Consider the following 20,852-nt stretch of genomic DNA (forward strand, 5'->3'; position numbering starts at 1 on the left):
ATAAAATACATGCATTTTGATATAATAATTCTGATTAATTTAATTACCACAAATAGTTCCGAGAATAATTCTAGCAAAGAAAAATCCAATAACAATCTTTTTTTTTTTTTTTTTTTCCTAAAAAATTCAGCGAATAACTTTTACTATTTCCAACTTGCCTTCGAAAATGGAAGAATAGGTTTTTACGGCTCATTTTATAGCTATCATTCTAGTCCCTATGTAGCTTACCTTTATTGAATGCTCCGACGCCCTAGCACCCCACAATATATAAACACATTGAATCTTGCGGTTCTCATACAAGATAACTGATGAAGATGCCTGGAGGGAGTTCCTTCAGGGCCTTCCTGAGGGAATGGAAGGAGAAGGGCAACGAGTTCTTGATTGGTGCAACCAGTGAACCGTTCCGGTGCTCTCTCCTCGCTTGCTCCCATGAAGAGCAGACGATTCCAAAAGATGTCCCCAGGGGCCACCTGGTTGTGTATGTGGGAGAAGAATGCAAGAGGTTTGTCATTAAAATCACCTTTCTCGGGCATCCGTTAATCCAGGCATTGCTTGATCAAGCTCGGGAGGAGTATGAGTTCATGCCTAACTCGAAACTCTGCATACCGTGCAATGAGAACATCTTCCTTGACATTCTTCATGATGTCCGTTCACAGCAGGACCAAAGGTTCTGCCTGTGCCGCTAAAGGTGTCCTCTGTTCTCCGTGTAAAGACCCACAAATAAAAAAAGTACAAGAATTGGCCACAGACCAAACATTGTATCCCTACGTGACCAAGATAAAATGTAATCTGCATTTCCTTAGCATAAACACTGTTTCTTCCCTTCCTTACAATTTTGTTACAACTGATGTTGAAGGGAAGCAAAGGACGTATATAAGTTTCTTCTGCCACCTCGGACTTCTTATTGAAGGTCACAAGGATATATGATTGAATTGAGAAGAAGTTTCAGACAAAATGCGAGGGGAGATAAAAGCAGTATAAAGGGTCGGAGAACAGAAAAATTGACAGCACATGATCAAACCCTTGACAGGTGCATATAGGACATTTTGTGCATTTCTTCGCAACAACAAACTTTAGAAACTTCCACATAACATAATTTGTGCAAACAACATCTTGATTGAGCAGTGCAATGTCAGAAAAGACAAATCTTTTCAGAAAAGATAATCAAGATAAATGCATCTTGCTTGTCATTAGATGACAATTTTCTAATGACGATGTTGTGAGGTTTCATAGCAAATGCAAAGGGCATGCTGTTCGTGATGAGTACCATAGATTTTGGTTGAATATCCATGAATATGTCCATGCATTACATAAAAAGCCAAGGGCAATTGGTCTGTTGAAAAAAGAAATGTTGATAAGATGGGATTTTCATCAAGAAGTTGTGATATTTTTGAAGTATCAACAGCAACCCAGATGGGAGAAGCAGAATAAAGGGTAACGAGTAAATGAAAATCATGAACATTATCCCAAAGAAGCAAACATGAATTTCTATCAATTACGTCATGTTTATTGATCTGATTTCTTCAGAACATTATCCCAAAGAGTCTGCTAGTTCCCACGTATAAGTAAACATTCTTTTTGTGAAGGGTCTCCGACACAATGTTTTGCACTCTTCCATCTTCTCATACCATGAAAGATGAATGATATATCCTTAGAGCCATCTATCACGCACAGCTTGAATGGTTTCTCAAGGAACTCACCATTTGTAAGTTCTGAAACCCACTAACCATGTAAATCTTGACAGATTATAAGCTTGCCCCAATAAATACTCAATACTTCCTTTCCCTAAAACGGTCATGAAAAAGTGCAAACTATATTACCGCCCTCAAATATTCAAGTCGGTGAATGTCAAAATTTTTAAGTCCTCAAATATTAGCATCCACATACCATATGAATCATGATCCCCTTGGATAAAAAGGTCCCCCCACCTTGTCGGATAAAAAGCTGCCCACCTCCCACCCCACCCTAAACCCCACCCACCACACACACACATTCGCACACAAAAGGCAAAAAAAAACAAAGAAAAAAAGAAAAAGAGAGAGAGAGGAAGGAAAACATCTAATACAGCAATACTAACTAGGGTTTCTAATATTGTGATTCTAATACCAATCTCAGACTTGGAAAGCTGATAACAATTGATCGTGGATATTTGTCAAATATCCATCAAGAAATAATAATTAATTTCAGTACTTCACAAATGTCAAAGCCTGAATTTCCTGTGATAGCTTATAAAATAGTAAATGAGATATTAAAGCAGAACCTGAAACAGCCATATTTGTAGGCATCACATGTTTTTTGAACCACAAAATTACCTTGCATGCTAACTATAGAATGAGAATGGTTCCCAAACTAGAGATATGCTACTAGATCTAAGTTTGAGAACACTACACCTAAATTAGACAGCATGATTGCAGTACAGAACCAGGATTACTCTTTTCATTGTTTACAAGCAAATCCCCATTTGTGGTTCAATTTGCCAAATTATCATAAACTACTGATCATTGCTCTAACAAGGTTCACTCACCATTCTTGGCCATTAGATATATAGCATTTTTAGAAAAATATATTTTTTCAAAGATTACAACATTATAGTTACTTTGCAATCAGCCAAAAATTCAAATGGATTAGAGACAATCCAGTCAATACTCATTTTGATGATATAACCGAGCCTAATTTGGCCTAAAATTGATTAGTAAAATGATATAATGTTGCAGATGGCTGGACACATAACAAATGCTACTTCATGGTCAAGGTATATCTGTGATCCGCAGAGTTCAAGCCATCATTCATCATAAAAAAGAACGTAGAATATGACAGAGATGCCACATTATATTAAAGCATGGCAGCATAGCATCTCTCTTGCTTCAGCAAAGATGCCTCTGCAACGTAGTTGTCAAGGAATCATTCTATTGTGATCCAGGCCCACACAAATAGTTGACTCCGCTCTTTCCAGAATCCATTATTTACAAAATTTTCTTCCAGAAGGAGCATTGTCACATAAGTTCTGGAGACAGAAGCAGCCATACCATAGCAGAGTCACGAAATTATTTTGCCGAAGTCACTCTTAAATTGCGCTATTCTTTGAGCTGCAAGCCAGATAAATTTTCTTAACTGATCCATCAAATTTTGTCATAGCACTTGATTGTCTCCAACTCCTACCATAATTTTTTAAAATTCGTCAGAACCTCTGAAATCAAACCAAGATGTCCTGGTTTTGGCAAAACCCAATATGAATTTGGAGAAAACTGACTTACAAGACCAATATATCGTACCTATGGCCAATTTGAGCAACTCTTTTAAACTTTATTCTATTTTTTACTAGAGTTATAAATTTTATCCTATTGAAATCCAAGAAACATTTACTGAGATTGAACTCAGATTTGCAAGTCTTGAGATGATATAAAAGCACTGCAATGTTGAGCTCCAAATTTAAATGGAAAGTTGAGTTTTCAACATAGGTCTGGCTATTTGATGCAGGTAAGGATGTGGTCCACCTTTCTCACAATGTCAAAGTACAACTACAACTAAGACAATCTGAGGAGCTATATGGACCTAAGGAAAAGATGAAGTTAAACAATGAATTGTAAAAGATAAATAAAAGTTAAAAGGACAACTACATGAATTTAAGGCCCACCTCATGACATTGATGGGTTAACTAGTTGTGCCTCCCATTCCTTCCCAACCTTCAGCCTCACAAATCTGATCTTCACTGGGCCTTGATTGAAGAAGTCCAACCACTCACCAAGCCTTCCACTTGAATCCACAGCCTAACTATGATTTTCTTCCGTTGCCTTGCATCAAAATTCCAAGCTTTATTTAAGAAAATTGTGAAGAGCCATAGCTATCTATTAATGTCCTAGAACTCATAAATAGGTTAGGACTGATGGGGACCTTGAGTAAGGTCGGAAGTAGCCGGAGCTGGCCCAACCCCTTTTGGGCTCTAGCCAAAAAGAGTTTAGGCTTAGATTATGGAACCCAAGCTTAAAATAGCCCCTACCTGAAGCCCAACTCAAGCCCCAACCAATCTCAGCCCACCACCCTAACCTTTTTTACCCACACGTCACCCTCCCACTTGCAGTCACGCCGCCTTGTATCTCCACCTCAATCTGCCTCTCTCCTCCCCCTCCAGGCACACCCATCAAGCCTAGCCGGCTTCAATTTAATTTTGGGCTCAAGCCGGCACACCCATCAAGCCTAGCCAGCTTCAATTCAAGTTTTGCGCTCAAGCCAAAAAAATTTCAAGCTTGGGTTAATATAGAACCCAAACTTATAATAGGACCTACTTGAAGCCCAACCAAGCCAACTAGGCTCATCCCACCACCTAAACTTTTTACCCACATGTCACACTCCTCACACGGTCATGCCCCCTTCCATATATCTGCCTCAATCTACCACTCTCTCACAGCCCCCCATCCCATTCTCCCGCCCCACTTTTCCTCTCCCATGGCCCCCAATCAGACCCACCTTCCACTCACCTCTCTCTCTCTCTCTCTCTCTCTTACCATCTCTCTAGGCTAGGGACAAGCTTGTTTAGGTTAAGGTTGGGCTGGGTGGGGCTTGGGCTCAACCATATGACTGAAATGTTATCGGCCTGAGCTCAGCTCAATGCCCGAAAGGCTGCAACATATCATTTCAGCCTCACCCAAGCTACATGGAAACCCAACTCAACCAAGCTAAATTCCAACCCTAGTCTTAAGACTCGATCCATTATGAAATCAAAGAAATGGAATGACTAGCTTAAGTCAAACTCACAAATGGACACTCTAGGGCATCCAACACTAACCTATTGGTGTTTGATGCTCTAACATATAGATTGGAATGTTAAATTATGGGTACCTTAGAACTTGATGCATTATGAAACCAAACAAAAGGAAGGAGTACCTTCACTCGAAATCGCAAATTGACACTCTAGGTTCAAGGTTCGCGGACTCGATACCAAAGCCCGTGCCGACTGGTCGGCGGTATGAGTTGGTACGGATTCGTACGGGATCGGACCGGACCGGACCTGCGCGAACCGACATGGCAGAGAAGGCCTAAAGGGAGAAAAGAAAGAGGAAGAGAGAGCCGAAAGAAGGAGAGGAAGAGAGGGAGAGGGAGAGGCTGTCGGAGGGCATCGGAGCCTTTCCAAGCTTGGTATGAGCGGAGGGAAGGAGAGAGAGGAGAGACTTACCGAATCATGAGAGGCCGTCGGAGGTCTCTAGACAGATGCCGACGCCAACCCAACTTCTCCGACGACCGGCGAGAAAGCGTCGAGGGCATCCAACACCGAGCGAGCCGAGGACAGCCTCCACCCTTCTCCCATGCAGAACAAAGGTTTGCCCCTGTTCCATATTTTTCTTTTACTTTTAAACGAGCGAAGTCGGCAAATGATTTGTCGACTTCGCGTTAAATTTTTTTAAAAAAATTTTGTTGAAGTTGTGAAATGGTTTGTCGACTCCAACTGAAACTTTTAAAAGAAATAAAAATTTGTGAAGTCGACAACTGGATTGCCGACTTCAAACGTTAAAATCCAAAAAAAAATCCGAAACAGAGACGAAACCCTATTTCACAAACGAAAAAAGGGGCTGAGGCCCTCTTGCGGCTCGACCGCCCTCAGGCCCCTCGACATGGGCTCGATGGCCTCCGAAGATGTCGCGGCAGAGGCGCTATCCATCTAGAGGCATTCGACAACCTTTGAAGGTCCGATAAGGACCTTCCACTCTCTCTCCTTCCCTCCCTCCACACGTATCGACCTCAGCAAGACGTCGGATGGCCTCCAACAGCTGTCGGAGGCCCTCTCTTCCTCTCCCTCTCCTTCTCTCTCCCCCCCTCTCTCTCTCTTTCTCTCTTTCTTCTCCCTCCCTCTGAGAACCGTTTCATACACCAGAGAACCGAGACTGTCGAAGGCCCTCTTTCTCTCCCTCTCCTTCTCTCCCCCTCTCTCTCTCTTCCTCTCTTCTCCCTCCCTTCAAGAACCATTTCATACGCTAGAACCATCTTGGTTCTCCGCTGGTCCGACTTGATATGGCCTGAACCAGATGGCTCGGGTCAGTTTTCAAAACCATGCTAGGCATCTAGCACTAAGCCATGGGTGTTTGATGCTCTAATATACAAATTGAGGCATCAAATACCAAGTGCCTTAAAACATGACGCATTGTGAAATCATACAAAAGGAACGTCTAACTTGAGTCAAAATCATAAATGGACACTCCAGAGCATTTGACACATTGGTGTGGGTGTTTGATACTCAGATCAGAACATCAGATGCCCGGTGCCTTAAAATGTGGTGCATGATGAAATCAAAAGAAATGATTAACTTGACTCAAACTCACAGGACACTCCAAAGCAACCAATGCTAATTTATGGGTGTCTAATGCTCCGATGTATAAATTGGAACATCAGGTACCTCACACTCCAAATCTGCCTTCAAATGCTAACAAATCATTGACACCTTGATGGTGTGGATTGATCAAATGCCTGAATTGGCCCGTCAGATCAAGTCAATGAAAATAAGAGGCCGTTGGATCTGGATTCTGTCCTCTGGTGCTTTCATTCAGATCTCATATGCATATAGTTTGATTTTAATTTGTTATCAAACAAAAAATTATATATAAATTCTAGAATGATTTGGAAAATATACTACTAAGCTAACCTTTCAGTTTTGAAAAATTCAATTGTTCCAGTACAACACCACCTGCAAAAAATGCACTCAGAGATCCTTAATATATCCAAAATAGAGACTTACGTTCTTAATTAAATAACCATCTTCTGATTTTTCTATCAATTAAAATTTTTCAACCTTTTAGATTGGAAACAGTGAAAATCAAGCTAGAACTGCCAAACTAACCAAAGTGAAACTCATCTAAGCCCATGGTAATCGAAAAAGGCTCATTTATTGATGGTCCTTAACTCCTTATCATTTCGGTAATGAGATCTGCTTATAAGCATTTTAAATTGTATACTTTTACAAACTGACAGCAAGTGAGAAATGGTTATCTTATTAACAAGTTTTAATCAGGATTCGTTATCAGATTTCTGAGTTACAATACATGACTGTTAACTACAAAGCAGGCAGCACTAACTTGAAATTCCTTCAATACCAAGGTTTGACAATAATATAATAAAAGGAACCGCTGCTGTAAAAATTTCAAATATCATTGCAAATTATTTGGGCAAGCTCTAATAAAGATTTAATAAGTACAACTTCATTCTTAAACGTAAGTTGAGAGATCTCATGCAACCTCATTTATCGCGTCAGTAAAATGGACAGTTAAATGCATCAAAGTTAGTAGGCTTAGTTAAGCTGATAAAAATCGGATGCAACAAATTCTAGTTGAATTGTCAAAACATAGGGAAACAGATTAGATGATATCCAGTTCTAACCAGAACCAGAAAAAAAAAAATTCAGCATCCGACTAAAATCGGTATTTGTATTTATATCTGACAAATAAAAAAGCCACAATTATGGACTTATTATGCATATCAAGAACTTCAAATGGGTTCTAATAAGTGACATCGTCAATATATCTTCAAACTTTTGCAGACAGAGACATCTTTAATTGGTAGATTGCATCCTTCAAATATCAACAATGAGCTTTTTAACAAAAACTGTGTATCTTCAAAAAGTTAAAAGGATGATAGGATCCACTAAAAAAGGTAATGATTAAGTGGATGTAGTAATGTCTTTGTGGTTCATGGTACAATCATTTGAATAATTCAGAAAATCACAAAACAAAGCTGGAAGACACATGCTTAGTTTGAATTAATAAAATATAAAGTGGAATTATAATTTCCCTCTAAGTTCATGTATCTTTCGAAATAACTACAGATCTTATTCAATTCACATATGTATTCACTAAGAGAAATTTTGTACCACCACTTGTTTCAAACAGATTTAGATTTTTCTCATATCCAATTTAAATTCAATACTTTATTTGAACAAATATCCATATAACTAATTTTTGACACACATCCATATCCATTTAGAACAAAGATGCATACAAATTTTAGCATCCAAATAACATCTATATCCATATTTATATCTTTCAAAAAAAAGTGGAGGTGGAAACTATACTAATTTTGATCCATTCCCAATTTTATATAATCAGAAAGAGGACTGTCTATTCTTTTCATGCTGAATACTACCAGTGATTTATTTTTTTCCCGATGTTATTTTGTCAGGCCCAGACAAAGAACACTTTAACACTGTTCCTCTTTCTTACCACATTAAACCTTCAACTGTTATTTTTGAATGGAAAGCGCCCCTTCTCTCTCTCTCTCTCTCTCTCTCTCTCTCTCTCTCTAAGATCAGTAGGGCCTAATGGTTGCCTTTCTACACTATACCCACTTGACCAATTGAGGGCTGATCCTAACCAGAAACAAATTCCCACTCCCCTACCAAAGTGGCAAGGCGTCCATGTCCGTTCTTTGTTATTTCTTTCTTCTTTCAAAGCTCTTCCATGTCTCCGCAATCTAGCAAGATAGGGATATAATTAGGTTGCTTTTCCCTTCATTTTGCACAAAAGATCCATCATTCCAAATAATACTGTGTCAGAATCCATTATCCTCATTTAATCCATCCTCATTTTCACTAAAACCAGACTCACAAGCCAAGTCAGATCCTACATCCATCCAAATAATTATTTTTCTCAGTGATCTGTTTGAATCTATGCAAGTAGCAAGCCCTATCTATTCTAAAACGTAGAAACTTGATAAGGCTACCATCAACATTAGAGTCCAATTAGCAAACAATTACTCTTGGAATTGTTAAGAGTGGTGGCATTTCTTTTGGTAGCAGTATCACTATTAGTGTCCACAAAAGGAATATGATAATCTTTATTAGTATTAGCACTTCTGCTTCTATTTCATATCAATCTTGGTCATTTATAACAACATAAACATATAAACTCCAATATCGAAGTTAATGTTTGTTTAAATGCTAGAGAGAATGAAGGGGCAACTACCCAACACCATTGCTCTATATCAGTAAATATGACAGAACCCTGAAATACCAAACTAATCCTACATACTCAAAAACCCATGTCAATACTAAAAACAGGGGGGGGGGGGGAGCCAAAACAGTACACTAGAATAATAACCCATATAGATCCTTAAAAATTCACTTGATGATAGACTGCATCATAATAAACTCCAGCGATTCTAAATGAGTGGCTGAGAGTAGTAGAAACAAAAATATAGCAAACATGTAGTATTATAAGGAATCTAAAAAAGTTTCAATTTATATTGGAGAAAATTAGCGAACTTGAAACATATGCCAAGAAGGAATGTTTATGACCTGAGTAAGAATTACTGAACAATCAAGGTTCAATATTTTATTAAAACTCAAATTATACTTGTTTTGTTTGAAAATTATAACTACACGATCACAGAACAGAAGTTTCACATACTGTGACTAGAAGTTCACCAAATAAATTATTTGGAATACTCATAGACTGAGAACAAGACTTGCACATGTTCCCATGCATGGAATTCTGCCACATAGCTATGCAACTGTCATTAGCTAGACCTGAAGTACGATCCAACAGATGCTAATATTTCCTAAAATAAGACTCCAAAACCCACTAGATTACTAGAAGTCCTAAAATTACACACAAAAGTCACAAGAAAGCAAAAATATTTAACCTTGTCCCAAAGGGTTTAAATGTAAGGCTAGACTCAATAAGGAAACCACAAAAATGGAAGTTTGATTACAATAAGATTTATAAAAATCTACAATTGCATGTGAGAGAAGATGCCAAACCAAATTGGTTGAGGTGCTAGGTCAAAAATGCAGTCATTTGATAACATTAGTATAGCCCTTTGTAGCTCCCCACCCAAATCTCCAGCCTTCCATCTCCCCACCCACCTTACCGTAAACCAGAATATCAACCAGACCACCAAAAAGATAGACTCTGCCAAATGAAACATACAAGTAGTCTTTCTAACCATCATCACAATCCAACTAGCCAAATCCCCATAAACCACTATCTCCAAGCACTTGATTTAAATGGTCTGACCAAAAATCACTGATATAAGATGGCATCATGCTCACCACATCCTGCCACAACCTCCTGAGTTAGTGGTCCATGTTCACCATCTACAAATCAACTGCAAATGCAATGGACACTGCAGTTCCAATAAAGCCCACACATACAACACCTCAAGAGCCACAGCAAGTAATCAGCGCTTAAAAGAGAAACCAGAAAATGATGACGCAATGAAGACCACAACAAATGTTGTGCTCTATTGTGGATTCATTCTGTTTTCCAAATAGGTATTTGACATACCATAGCGTTAAAAATTCCTGATGATTTTTACCTAAGCGACTAGCAAGCCATATTTGCACATGTATCTAGTCTTAATGAAGTGGATATAACTGGAGGAAGATAGTCCAATATTTGTAATTGTTCCACCCATAATCTGCTATGAAGCATGGAACGGGATATGAGATATTAATATGATATGAGACTGATACACCAAAAGGGTAAATTTTAAAAAAAGGATATACTATAGCTGTGTTATGATAATAAATAAATAAATAAATATTGTTCATATATATGTGAAATCCATAAAGCAAAATGATCCGTCACAATAATGGAGTCTATATTCTATAGAATAATATGAACAAACATAAACATGATAGTTCAGTCATTTATTCAAATCCACCATTATAAAATATCATCTACATCGCAAACTCTAAGATCAATCATTCAACATTCATTTAAAAGACGAAAGCTCTTCCTCTTATTCATAAACATATTCGGGGAGTATTATGATTCCTTATTTTAATTTTAATAATAGAATACTAAGGGCCTGTCTGGATGATTGGGCCAAAAATTTCATAGGATTCTTGGGTTAGGCCTATACAATTAGGAAAATTGAGCTTGGGCAGGTCTTTTTTTTCTTCCTATGGAATTCGGGCTGGTCCACTTCACAAGCTCTTGGCTCTTGCTGAAAACAAGCATAATCCAAGCTCATTTTTCCTAATTGTATAGGCCTAACCCATGAAGCCCATGAGATTTTTGGCGCAATCATCCAAACCGAACCTAAGTATGCAAGATGTCGACATCAGATATGAACATAGATGAAATTCAAAGTCGTGTTTCCTAGCATCAAAAGGGCCATTTTCTTGTTTATTTCTTTTTGTAGCAAGAAGGCTTCAAAACCATCTATTTGGCCTAGCAGAAGCACCCAATTCCAGTTTTTGTAGACTCAACAAAGCATGATCTCCAAAAAAAATGAATGAACATGAACCCTCAAAACCCTTACCCTCTTCCCTCAACCACTGTAAAATAGATTCAAACTTCAAAATATTATCAAAAACTCCCTATTAGAACTACTAGTTTTATTAGAAAACTTATAACTACAACAAGCATTGCTCATAATAGAAAATTCATATAGTGGTCCTCACACATGAAAATAGATATCCATGCACAAGTAACTAAAAGTTAACCATGTGAAAACTTGGAATAATTCTAAATGCAATCAAATAAGTGAATGGTTGGGCTCCCTAGTACAGAATAGACCCTTACATATTTGGGACATACTATATGGCGTGCACTACATATAAGAAGTACCATCACATTATGTATGACCACACCTTATCCAAAAACTCTGGACCTAAAAGTCACTTATCCAAAGGTGTTCCAGTCAGCAAATTGCAAATGCCAATACCTATTATTTTACAAATGTCCTACGCATAGGAAAAGACCTCCCTTGCCACATAATGTATAAGCAAATACTACTCAAAGATTTGAGACACGAGCATACCAGCCCTACATAGCATATCGGCTAGGGACCAATACAAGGGACCTTAGTACACCATAAAGTTAGTGAATCGGGCAGGATCATGATGTATCATGCCCTATCTAGGTGTACAACATTGTATCATGTAGTACCCAGGCATATCAACCTTGTACTGCTCTCTTTCTTTTTTTTTTTTTTTTAATTCTTGTACCAACACATACTGCCACTATATCACATGCCATGCATATTGGCTTGTGATCAATATGAGCACATACTTTGATATTTATGTTTTTGGTGCCAATGTTACTTGGACGATTTACATGAGTGCTAGATATCTGGTTGTCCTCAAGTGTTGAACATAGCTACCCACAAAAATCTTAGCATGATCCATCAAACATATATGTACATATGTATATGTAAATGTATATATGTCCAAGCCATCGTTTTGATGCTTATCCACAAACTATAAACTGATAAACAGCCATGATAAGTTTATATGGAATATAAAGACACTTCACTCAAGTGTCCAGCACTTGAAATTAAAAGTGCCAAACATTGGCACTCTTTGATGACATTAAGAGGGAACTTCAAAGTGGAGTGTCCAACTATGTTGCGTCAAGTCCTGCCATATCCAAGTGTTCAGAAGAATCAACACTTCCAAAAACTTTAAAAATTGTGCGTCCAAGTGGCTTGGCATCCAACATAATGACCCAATGCACTGAATTGTCAAATTTCTGGTCATTTCTACTAGGTTTATAAAAGTTTCTATAAATCTATAGAACTGTTTGATCCTTACTGGAAAACAAACCCTATAGACGACAAATACCCTCTGTAACAAAAATTGGAGAAAAGAATCAATTTAGCAGCCAAAAGGCATTTTAGCACCTAAAATACCGATGACTGCCTCAAGGTCAAGGTAGCCCAAAATAATAAATGGAAAAATTTAAAAAAAAAAAAGAAAAACCTGAAAAAAAAATAGTATTAAAAAAATATGAAATATAGCATATAAAGTAACATGAAGTGGTCAATGACTAGTATCAGCTTGGCAATACCTAATATTGGGTCATATACCAATCTCATCTTCCATACTAAAAAGTAAAAATGATCTAAAGCATTGGAGCAATCACCTATGCAGCCAAGGCACTAGTCTTTTTAAAACATTGCATAAATATCTACATTTTTACCCTCCAATTTCCCTAGTATAACATCTTAATGTGACAACTTTATATGTGTTCTAAAGCAAGAATCATAACGAACTCTACAAAGAAAAGTAAATGAAGATTATTTAAAAATTTGTGGATTTGATGGATTCAATATATTGATGTAGGGACAACTCTGAAGTATCATTAACCTACAATTAATGTACATATCCACATTCTCAGAAATCAATAATGTACAGACAATCCATTCCTTCAAAAACTGTACATGCAAGCTCACATTCCCCACCATTGAATCTATTACAGCAGCACAGAGGAAATAACTCACAAAAATGGCATCTTAGTTGCAACAAAAATAACAAAAGAGACATTGATGGTACCTCTAGTATTTGCCACCAGCTCCACCACTGCAGTCATCTCAGCTCATTGATACATTCCTCCAATTCTTGGCTTCCAAACCTCCTACCTTCCAATTCCCCATCCTTACACCGTGCTGCAAGATAGAAGATCAGCCATACCACCATAAAGTAGACCTCTGCCACCGAATGAAATATCCCTGCAAAGAGCCTCCCCCCAAACATCATTGCAATTCTCCTGCCAAGATTCCCACAGACCATCGTCTCAAAGCACTTGATCAATATAGTCTGGGCCGGCATCATCGATATCAAATAGCACCCTTCTCTCAACACATCCCGCCCCCGTCTTCTCAAATTATGGTCCATGATCACCACCCATGGAACAACTGCAAAAACGACAGAGACCACCGTGTCGAGCAAGGCCCAGATGAAGAAGAAACCCGAGAGAGCTTCATCCCGAGGTCCGGACCACGGGTTCAATGGCGATAGGGAGAAAGGCATAAGCTTGACCTTTACAAAAAGCTTGAAGAGCTCGTTCTGGTCCCCGACGTCAGCAAAGAACCATATGCAAAGGAACTGGACCAGGGCATCCCTCGCAGCCCAGCGCAAGAACACGAACCCCGTGAGCCGCCGGATTCCCAATCGAGCGCCGTAATAGATAGTACCGGTGATGGAGACCCGCTTCTGGAGAAGAGACGTGCTGACGGCAACGAAGACGACGCCGAGGACGGAGGTGTAGAAGAGAATGAACCCTACGATGGCGAGGGCGTGGGTTGAGGAGAGTAGGGTGAGGAGATAGAGGATCACCGTTGCATCCTGGCGGTCCAATTCCAGTCCCTGGCCGAAGATCTGGAGATCGACGGCTTGGTCTCGATCGCTGGCGGCATCATCAGCGCCGCCTTCAACATCGGGGAAGGAGAAGAGGAAGGGGGAGGTAGGGAATTCGGGGACCCTGATCTTGACGGATTTGGGGGATCTTGGTGACCCCAGGGTGCCATCGACGAGGAAGAGGCGGACGGGGCCGGGGAAGGATGCGTTGGAGGAGGCCGGCCAGCGGGAAAAGCGGCGGTCGCTGGGGGCAGCGGCGTCGGAGTCGGAGAAGAAGTCGTCGTCGAAGGTGCCAAGTCGGGTGAGTTGGAGGAAGGGGCTGCGGCGGCGGGGGGGAGGACGAAGCGGGGGGCCGGCGGCAGCGGTGGCGGCGGCGCCGGGTGAGAGGCGGGAGAGGAGAGAGCGGACGGCAGGGTCGCGGTCGGCGACGGCGGCGAGGCGCAGTGTGCCGGCGAGGAGGGCGGAGCGGAAGGAGAGGAGAAGGAGGGCGGCTAGGAGGAGAGCGGGGAGGGAGGCGAGGAGGAGAGACCACGACCGGCGGAGCATGTGACCTGCGGTCCGGAGGTCAAGCCGCGGCGGACCGGCGTCCGCCATGGTGGTGGCGGTTGGAATCGGATCGGCCGGCAAGACGCTCGCGTCGGATCGTTTCGGGCACTAGCGGTATCGCTCGATTCCTCTCCTCGCCACTGGAGTCCCCCGTCCGGCGTATGATTGGTAGTCGGCGAAAGGGGACGAGGAGGAATAAAAAGACTCGCATAGCCATGAAAATGTCCTCGGACCAGGATGTAATAACATCTCTACCATCCCTACTTAAGTAATTTTTTATAAATTTTATGAGGATATTCTTGGTAGTTAAATTCTAAATTGACGATTTTTTTAATGGACGATGATGATTGATGACCCTCGTGTGGGATTCATCATACACCGGACGATAACTCCCGTACCTAATTTTGCACCGTGGATGGTTATAATAGAGTTAGCGCGGAGGTGTTCATTTTCAGTTCTATGCGGATTTTCTTCCTTTCCGCATAAATAGTTTATGCGCGTATCGGACTTTCCTCCCCTGCTGTACAGGGTATGTCTCGATATTTATTTCTAAGCAGATTTGTTTTCACAGAAGTTTTATGAGCATGTTGGCACATGGTATTCTTAAAGCATATCTATATGTATACTATTACTCTATAACACAAATTCCCGTGATACCTCTATACTGAGCAGCATATATAATACCTGAATATTCCATAACTTGATCCGATTACTTTATAATAATCAGCCATAGATCCAAATTAAGTTTTCCATCTTCTTATCAGGGTAGAACTCAAATCTAGCTACATTAGACCTGAAAACATGAGAATACATATCCAATATTACATAGATGATATATATATATATATATATATATAAGAATGGGTTACATATATTTTGTGTTACTTTCTTTTATTTATATCTGGATTATATATCTTTTTTTTCATGCATACTCTTCATGCCCCCGTATATGAGTATTTCAGCTCCAAAATTCTAGCTAACACTTAGATTTTCATTATGTTTCAATCAAAATAAATATAAGAATTTAATTTGTTTCAGGAGACTTTTTTTCCAGATCAATAACTCACCTCTTACATCATGCTCCTTTCTCATCGTAATCTACCACATATTCAATATATATGGACTGTTAAGATGCAAATCCTCTCAGTTTTGACAATTCTTAATCTTTAACTGGTTGGTCCACTAAAATCATATTTTGAATTGAATTTTAGGGAAAAAAACCCGCATCAGATTATTAATTAAGTTTGAAACTTGCTCATTTTGATGGATTTAAACTTGATTTTTTTTATTAAATTGGATATGGCTAGAGTTAAAGATGGCAAAAAGTGATCGAGCCATCAATTTGATCCATGTTCGACCTACACTAAACAAATTTAGATTTAGATTAGATAGATTCAGGTTGTAACTAAGTTGATCCATTTTAACTACTTAACAACCAGATCAAGTTCGGAGTTCAGATCCTTGGCCTGTTTAATATGTTTAATAACCCAATTAGATTGGCTAGCTCATTTTAACCAGCGTCCCATTCTTTCACGGCCTTGAATGCCAGAAAGCGTTGTTTCTTCCAAGGAGCACCGCTTCGAGTGCCGTTTTGGAGAGTTCTGAGAAATCGCATCCTTTTCCAGCCCTCATTGGAGAGTTCTAAGAAAATGTCATTCTCCTCGTCACCATGCAGCGAGCGCCGAGCCCCCTTATCTCTCTCCGTCCGCTTCTTATCTTCTCTTCTCCCAACCTCTCGTCTTCTCTTATCTCTTCTTTTCCACTACTAACATACTCTTCTTCCTCGTCTTCTCTTATCACAGAGAATCAGAGAAATTTAATGAATCTCAAGAAGATGGTCTTATTCTCAATGGCTACGAAAATGGTAATAATCCTTCATAAATCCCTTCTTCCCTTAGAAATCCTCCCTCTTCCCACCAAACCCATCTCTGGCCTCCCAAATTTGACCTCAAGCTCTGTGATACCGAGTGGAAGAAGCTTTTTAGGTGTTCCATTCCGTGCCATTCCCTCCAATCCTTGCTCGGTTCTACCTCTGGTGGTGGTGATTTCTTGGATACGAGTCATCTTGGATTTAGAGATAGGCCAAGAGATTTGGATTTTGTTCAATTTCGAGTGAATTCGGGTCGTGGTTCCGATTTCGATGGTGACGATGATGCCTATAGGGGGTGGAAAGGTGGACTGGGGGCTCCGATGGTAAAGGTGCTAATAAGACCGTATCCCACGTGAAAATCTGAGAGCATATCCATCGATGGGAACATCTTATCAAGCTTCATGTTTCCACTGCCACAGAATTCGCGGCCAATGTGCTCCGTTTTGTCATTATATTTTCTGTGGAGAGAATACCTAAGGGATGGCAATTGCCCGAGCGGACTATCGGATTTCATCTTTGCAGCAACCCCCATAAGGGTAACTGGTACCAGTTAGGAAAACAAAGCATCTCCGATCCAGTAGGGGAAATAGCATTGTACAAACAATTCCATGATTTCGATGTGAGGCTGCTTGCTTTCTCTCGATGAAAATGGTAGACCTGCACCTTGTAAATCACATGAGCTAGGCTTAAGGCTTTCAAGAACATGAACCTCCTCTACCTCCCTAACAGGCAACCTATGTTTCTTGGTACACAATCATGTTCGATGCCCTCATCAATTGAGTTTGTTGAGGTAGACCTACAGCTCATCATATACGCTCGCCAGATATGATGACTTTTCATCCTCTACCATTTCTTCCTTGATTGTATCGGGAGCAGCAGCTTCCTTTCCAGTTCTCTCTTGTTCCACACTCTTGTCAAATAACATGCTCGAATAATCCATGACGCATCCCTTGTGCAGGAATTGCCACCACACCCCGTGAAGATGCACTCATATCTTCATCTTCTTCCTTCTCCCCATCCTCCCAAATCTATTTATTGACCAGGAAAAGTGGCTTCTTTTCAACCCCTTCATCATGTAAGCCCATTTCATAAACCCATCTATCATCTTCTACGCAGGCTTCGTTGTTAGACCCTCGTAAAGATGCACTAACATCTTCATCCTCTTTCTTCTCGACATCCTTCCAATAGTCCTATAGCTACTCAATCACAAAAAGGAACCTTCTCTTATCTACATCCTTCTCTAGATGGAGTCTTCGCCGATTATCACCGCCTCCTCCTTGGCGGCTCCGAAGGGGATAGGTGGAACGGACGGAGCGGGGGAGTCGGGAAATGGCTCTTGTGTGGGCCATGAGGAGACCGCGGGCCGGCTCAAGATGCCTTACTGGCCATGGGGGATCAGTAAGGCAACAACAAGAAGTGTGGGGAGTTGGGAGATCATGGTGAAACTCCGGCGGGGTTTATGCCGGGTTCCAGGGTTTATGGGGGGCCGGGGTGGGTGGGGGGTGGCGGAGGAGATGGTGTATTATTGTTGTTTGGTGGACTGGGATTGCCTCAATGGATATATTCCACTGCTATACTCAACAAATTATTATTATTATTATTATTAAAATAAATAATTTCACTTGGCTTTTTTTTCTGATGTCTATACCAATATTGAGTATGGTGAGAACATGATATTATGGTAAGAGGTAGCCAGCTTGATTGATCAAGGGATCTCTGCTGCTGTGACTGGAGACTTCAATTGTACCCTCAACTCTGAAGATAAAAAGAGAAGGTAGGCTTTTTATGGAGGATGTAAGCTCTAGAGAGTTTAGAGGCTTTATCTAGTCCATTGGCCTAATAAATATTGATTTTGTGGGTCCGAGGTTTGCCTAATGCAATAATCATCTAGATGTAGCTAAGGTTTGGGAGAGGATTGGCAAGATATTTACCACGACCAACTAGATCCAGTGTCATCCTACCTACCTTGTCCAGCACCTCCTGAGGATTGCCTCCGACCATTGCCCTTTGTTGTTGGTCTCTGACATTTCTTCCTCTCATCTAAGCCAGTTTCAGTTTGAGAAGTTTTAGCTATCTTACCTCAGGTCTCAGGAGATTGTTAGGGAGGTTTGGAGATTGCCAGTCCATGATGATGTTAGGTATCGGATGAGCAAGAGATTGGAGTTGACGAGACGGCACCTGCTAAGATGGAATAGGACTAAGGTGGGCGACATCTTTAGGAGGCTTGAGACCGTCGAGGCCTTTATCTCGAAACTTCAGAAGCAGGAGGACCGTGAGGGTGGGCTTGCAGAGGTGGAGTTGACTGACCTCCAGAGTTTATTGTCCATTCATCATTCTCTCTTCCAGCAGCAGGAGACTTTTTGGAGACAAAAATCCAAAGTCTAATGGATTAGAGAGGAACATCAGAATATGAGATTTTTTCATTAGTCTACCATCATCCAGCGACATCAAAATCGGATCATGGTGATCAAGTGTGCTGTAGGGCAGACGTTGATGGCTAATGAGGAGATTAGATAGGAGGTTATCCAATTTTTTAAATCTCGATGGCTGATACCACTGGGAGGGGATTGGACCGCTCCACCCCTTCTTAGCGACGCTGTCACGGAGGAGGAGAATAAGGGTCTGGTGGAGGCTATGTCTAAGGATGAGGTGCGAAGAGCCCTTGGAACGATAGTTGAGGACAAAGCTCAGAATCCTAATAGTTTTCCTCCCCTCTTCTACAGAAGACACTGGCCTCTCATACAGTCTGACGTGGTTGTGGCTGTGCAAGAGTTCTTTACCATTAGACATATGCCTGGAATGTGGAAGCAAATCTTTATTGCCCTAATCCCAAAGAGGCAGGATGCATCGAAGCCTGGCCATTATAGATCGATCAGCTTGTGCACTACTCTTTATAAGAGCTATGCTAAATTGATAGTGTGCAGGATGAAGCCCATTCTCTCTCATATGATCTATCCTGAGCAAGGGACGTTTGTTACCAGGCATAGTATATCTAACAATATACTAATTGCCTAGAAGTTTATGCATGACCTTCGACGAGCTATCACGCAGTCTCATAGTGATCAAGCTCGATATGGAGTGGGCCTATGATTATGTGAGTTGGAGCTTTCTGGAGAGGACCCTGGCGGACTTCGGCTTTCATCCCAGATAGATCAGTTGGATCATGGCCTATGTGCAAAGTCCCTCCTTTGCCATCTTGATCAATAAATCGCCATCGGATTTTTTCCACTCCATAGTTGGGCAGACGTAAGGTTGTCACCTGTCCTTTTATCTCTTTATTATTTGCACTAATGCTCTCTCATGAGCTCTCCGTGTTGTGGCCCTGGGGTCGGTCTTAGCCCTCTATGTGCCAGTCCTAAATGTCCAGCTGATTTCACATTTACTTTTCACAGATGACTATTTGTTGTTAGATCGGGCCTCTACTCGGAATGCAGTGGGGTTTCGAAGGATCCCGAAGGAGTATTACATTGCATCAGGCCAGAAGGTCAACATCTCTAAATTTGCGGTTGTCTTCAATCTGAAGACACTGATCTAGATGTGGCTCATGATTAGGGATACTCTTGGAATTGGAGAGCACAGTGAGATCCCTCAATACTTAACAGTTTCGATCACTAGACATAGATTACAGAGGGTTGAGTGCATAGATGTTGAGCGGTCGATCCGAGAGTGGCTGAAGGGTTGGCAAGCCCGTGCCTTATCCATGATGGGGTGGGTCACCCTGATGAGATTGTTCTCAGTTCCATTCTTATTTATTTATTTTTGAATGTGGTACTTTCCAGATCCTTGGTGGTAAACTTGGAGCAGCTTTTTCGGAGTTTTTTTTGTGGGATTCTGCTTGAGAGGTGTGCATCTGCTTGCTTGGGAGATGATTTGTTAGCCATTGATGATGGTTTAGGCATCCAGTCCTTAGCTACAAGGAGAGAGGCCCTAATTGCAAGGCATGTGGCCTGGATTCTACTCAGTCCTGATTTCTTTTGGAGTACAATCATGATGATCAGGTATGGACCATGGTCTGCCAGCTGTGAGATCCAACCCAGTCGTAATGCTTCTTTTCTATGGAGGGAGATATGTGTCCGTGCCTCTGATGTATTTTCTCATGCGTGCTGGGTGGTCAGAGATGGATGCTCTGTAAGCCTTCTGCATGATCGATGGATTGATGACTTGCCCCTAAGCCGGTGGTTGACGTTTATCAACTCCGAGGTGTTGGATTCCATGAGAGTGGCTGATATTCTCCATCCTGATGGCGGGGAGTGGGATCGGGTAGCGATGTCCCATCTATTTAGCGAGGAGCTAAAGGAGAGGGTGTTGTCCCTTGCTACTCCCATCTATAACAATCCAGATATCAGGGTTTGGGGTCAATCCTGCATTCCA

General features: G+C 40.9%; 2 protein-coding genes across 2 annotated transcripts; one reads left to right on the forward strand and one right to left on the reverse strand.

Annotated features, from left to right (window-relative positions):
• The first annotated feature begins 211 nt into the window (after positions 1-211).
• Positions 212-1,128, forward strand: LOC105044333 (protein SMALL AUXIN UP-REGULATED RNA 12-like). Its single transcript, XM_010922185.4, has one exon. It carries the CDS (start codon positions 309-311, stop codon positions 684-686), a length of 378 nt encoding a protein of 125 aa, XP_010920487.3. The 5' UTR covers positions 212-308; the 3' UTR covers positions 687-1,128.
• An 11,920-nt stretch (positions 1,129-13,048) lies between these two features.
• Positions 13,049-14,790, reverse strand: LOC140857046 (uncharacterized). Its single transcript, XM_073255284.1, has one exon. It carries the CDS (start codon positions 14,657-14,659, stop codon positions 13,295-13,297), a length of 1,365 nt encoding a protein of 454 aa, XP_073111385.1. The 5' UTR covers positions 14,660-14,790; the 3' UTR covers positions 13,049-13,294.
• Positions 14,791-20,852: the final 6,062 nt, after the last annotated feature.

Source organism: Elaeis guineensis, chromosome 4 (assembly GCF_000442705.2).
Source record: "Elaeis guineensis isolate ETL-2024a chromosome 4, EG11, whole genome shotgun sequence".
Lineage (NCBI taxonomy): Eukaryota > Viridiplantae > Streptophyta > Magnoliopsida > Arecales > Arecaceae > Elaeis > Elaeis guineensis.

Bases quoted from the DNA above. Each gene is read 5' to 3' on its own strand.
- LOC105044333 (XM_010922185.4), top strand. From the start codon at position 309: ATGAAGATGCCTGGAGGGAGTTCCTTCAGGGCCTTCCTGAGGGAATGG.
- LOC140857046 (XM_073255284.1), bottom strand. From the start codon at position 14,659: ATGGCGGACGCCGGTCCGCCGCGGCTTGACCTCCGGACCGCAGGTCAC.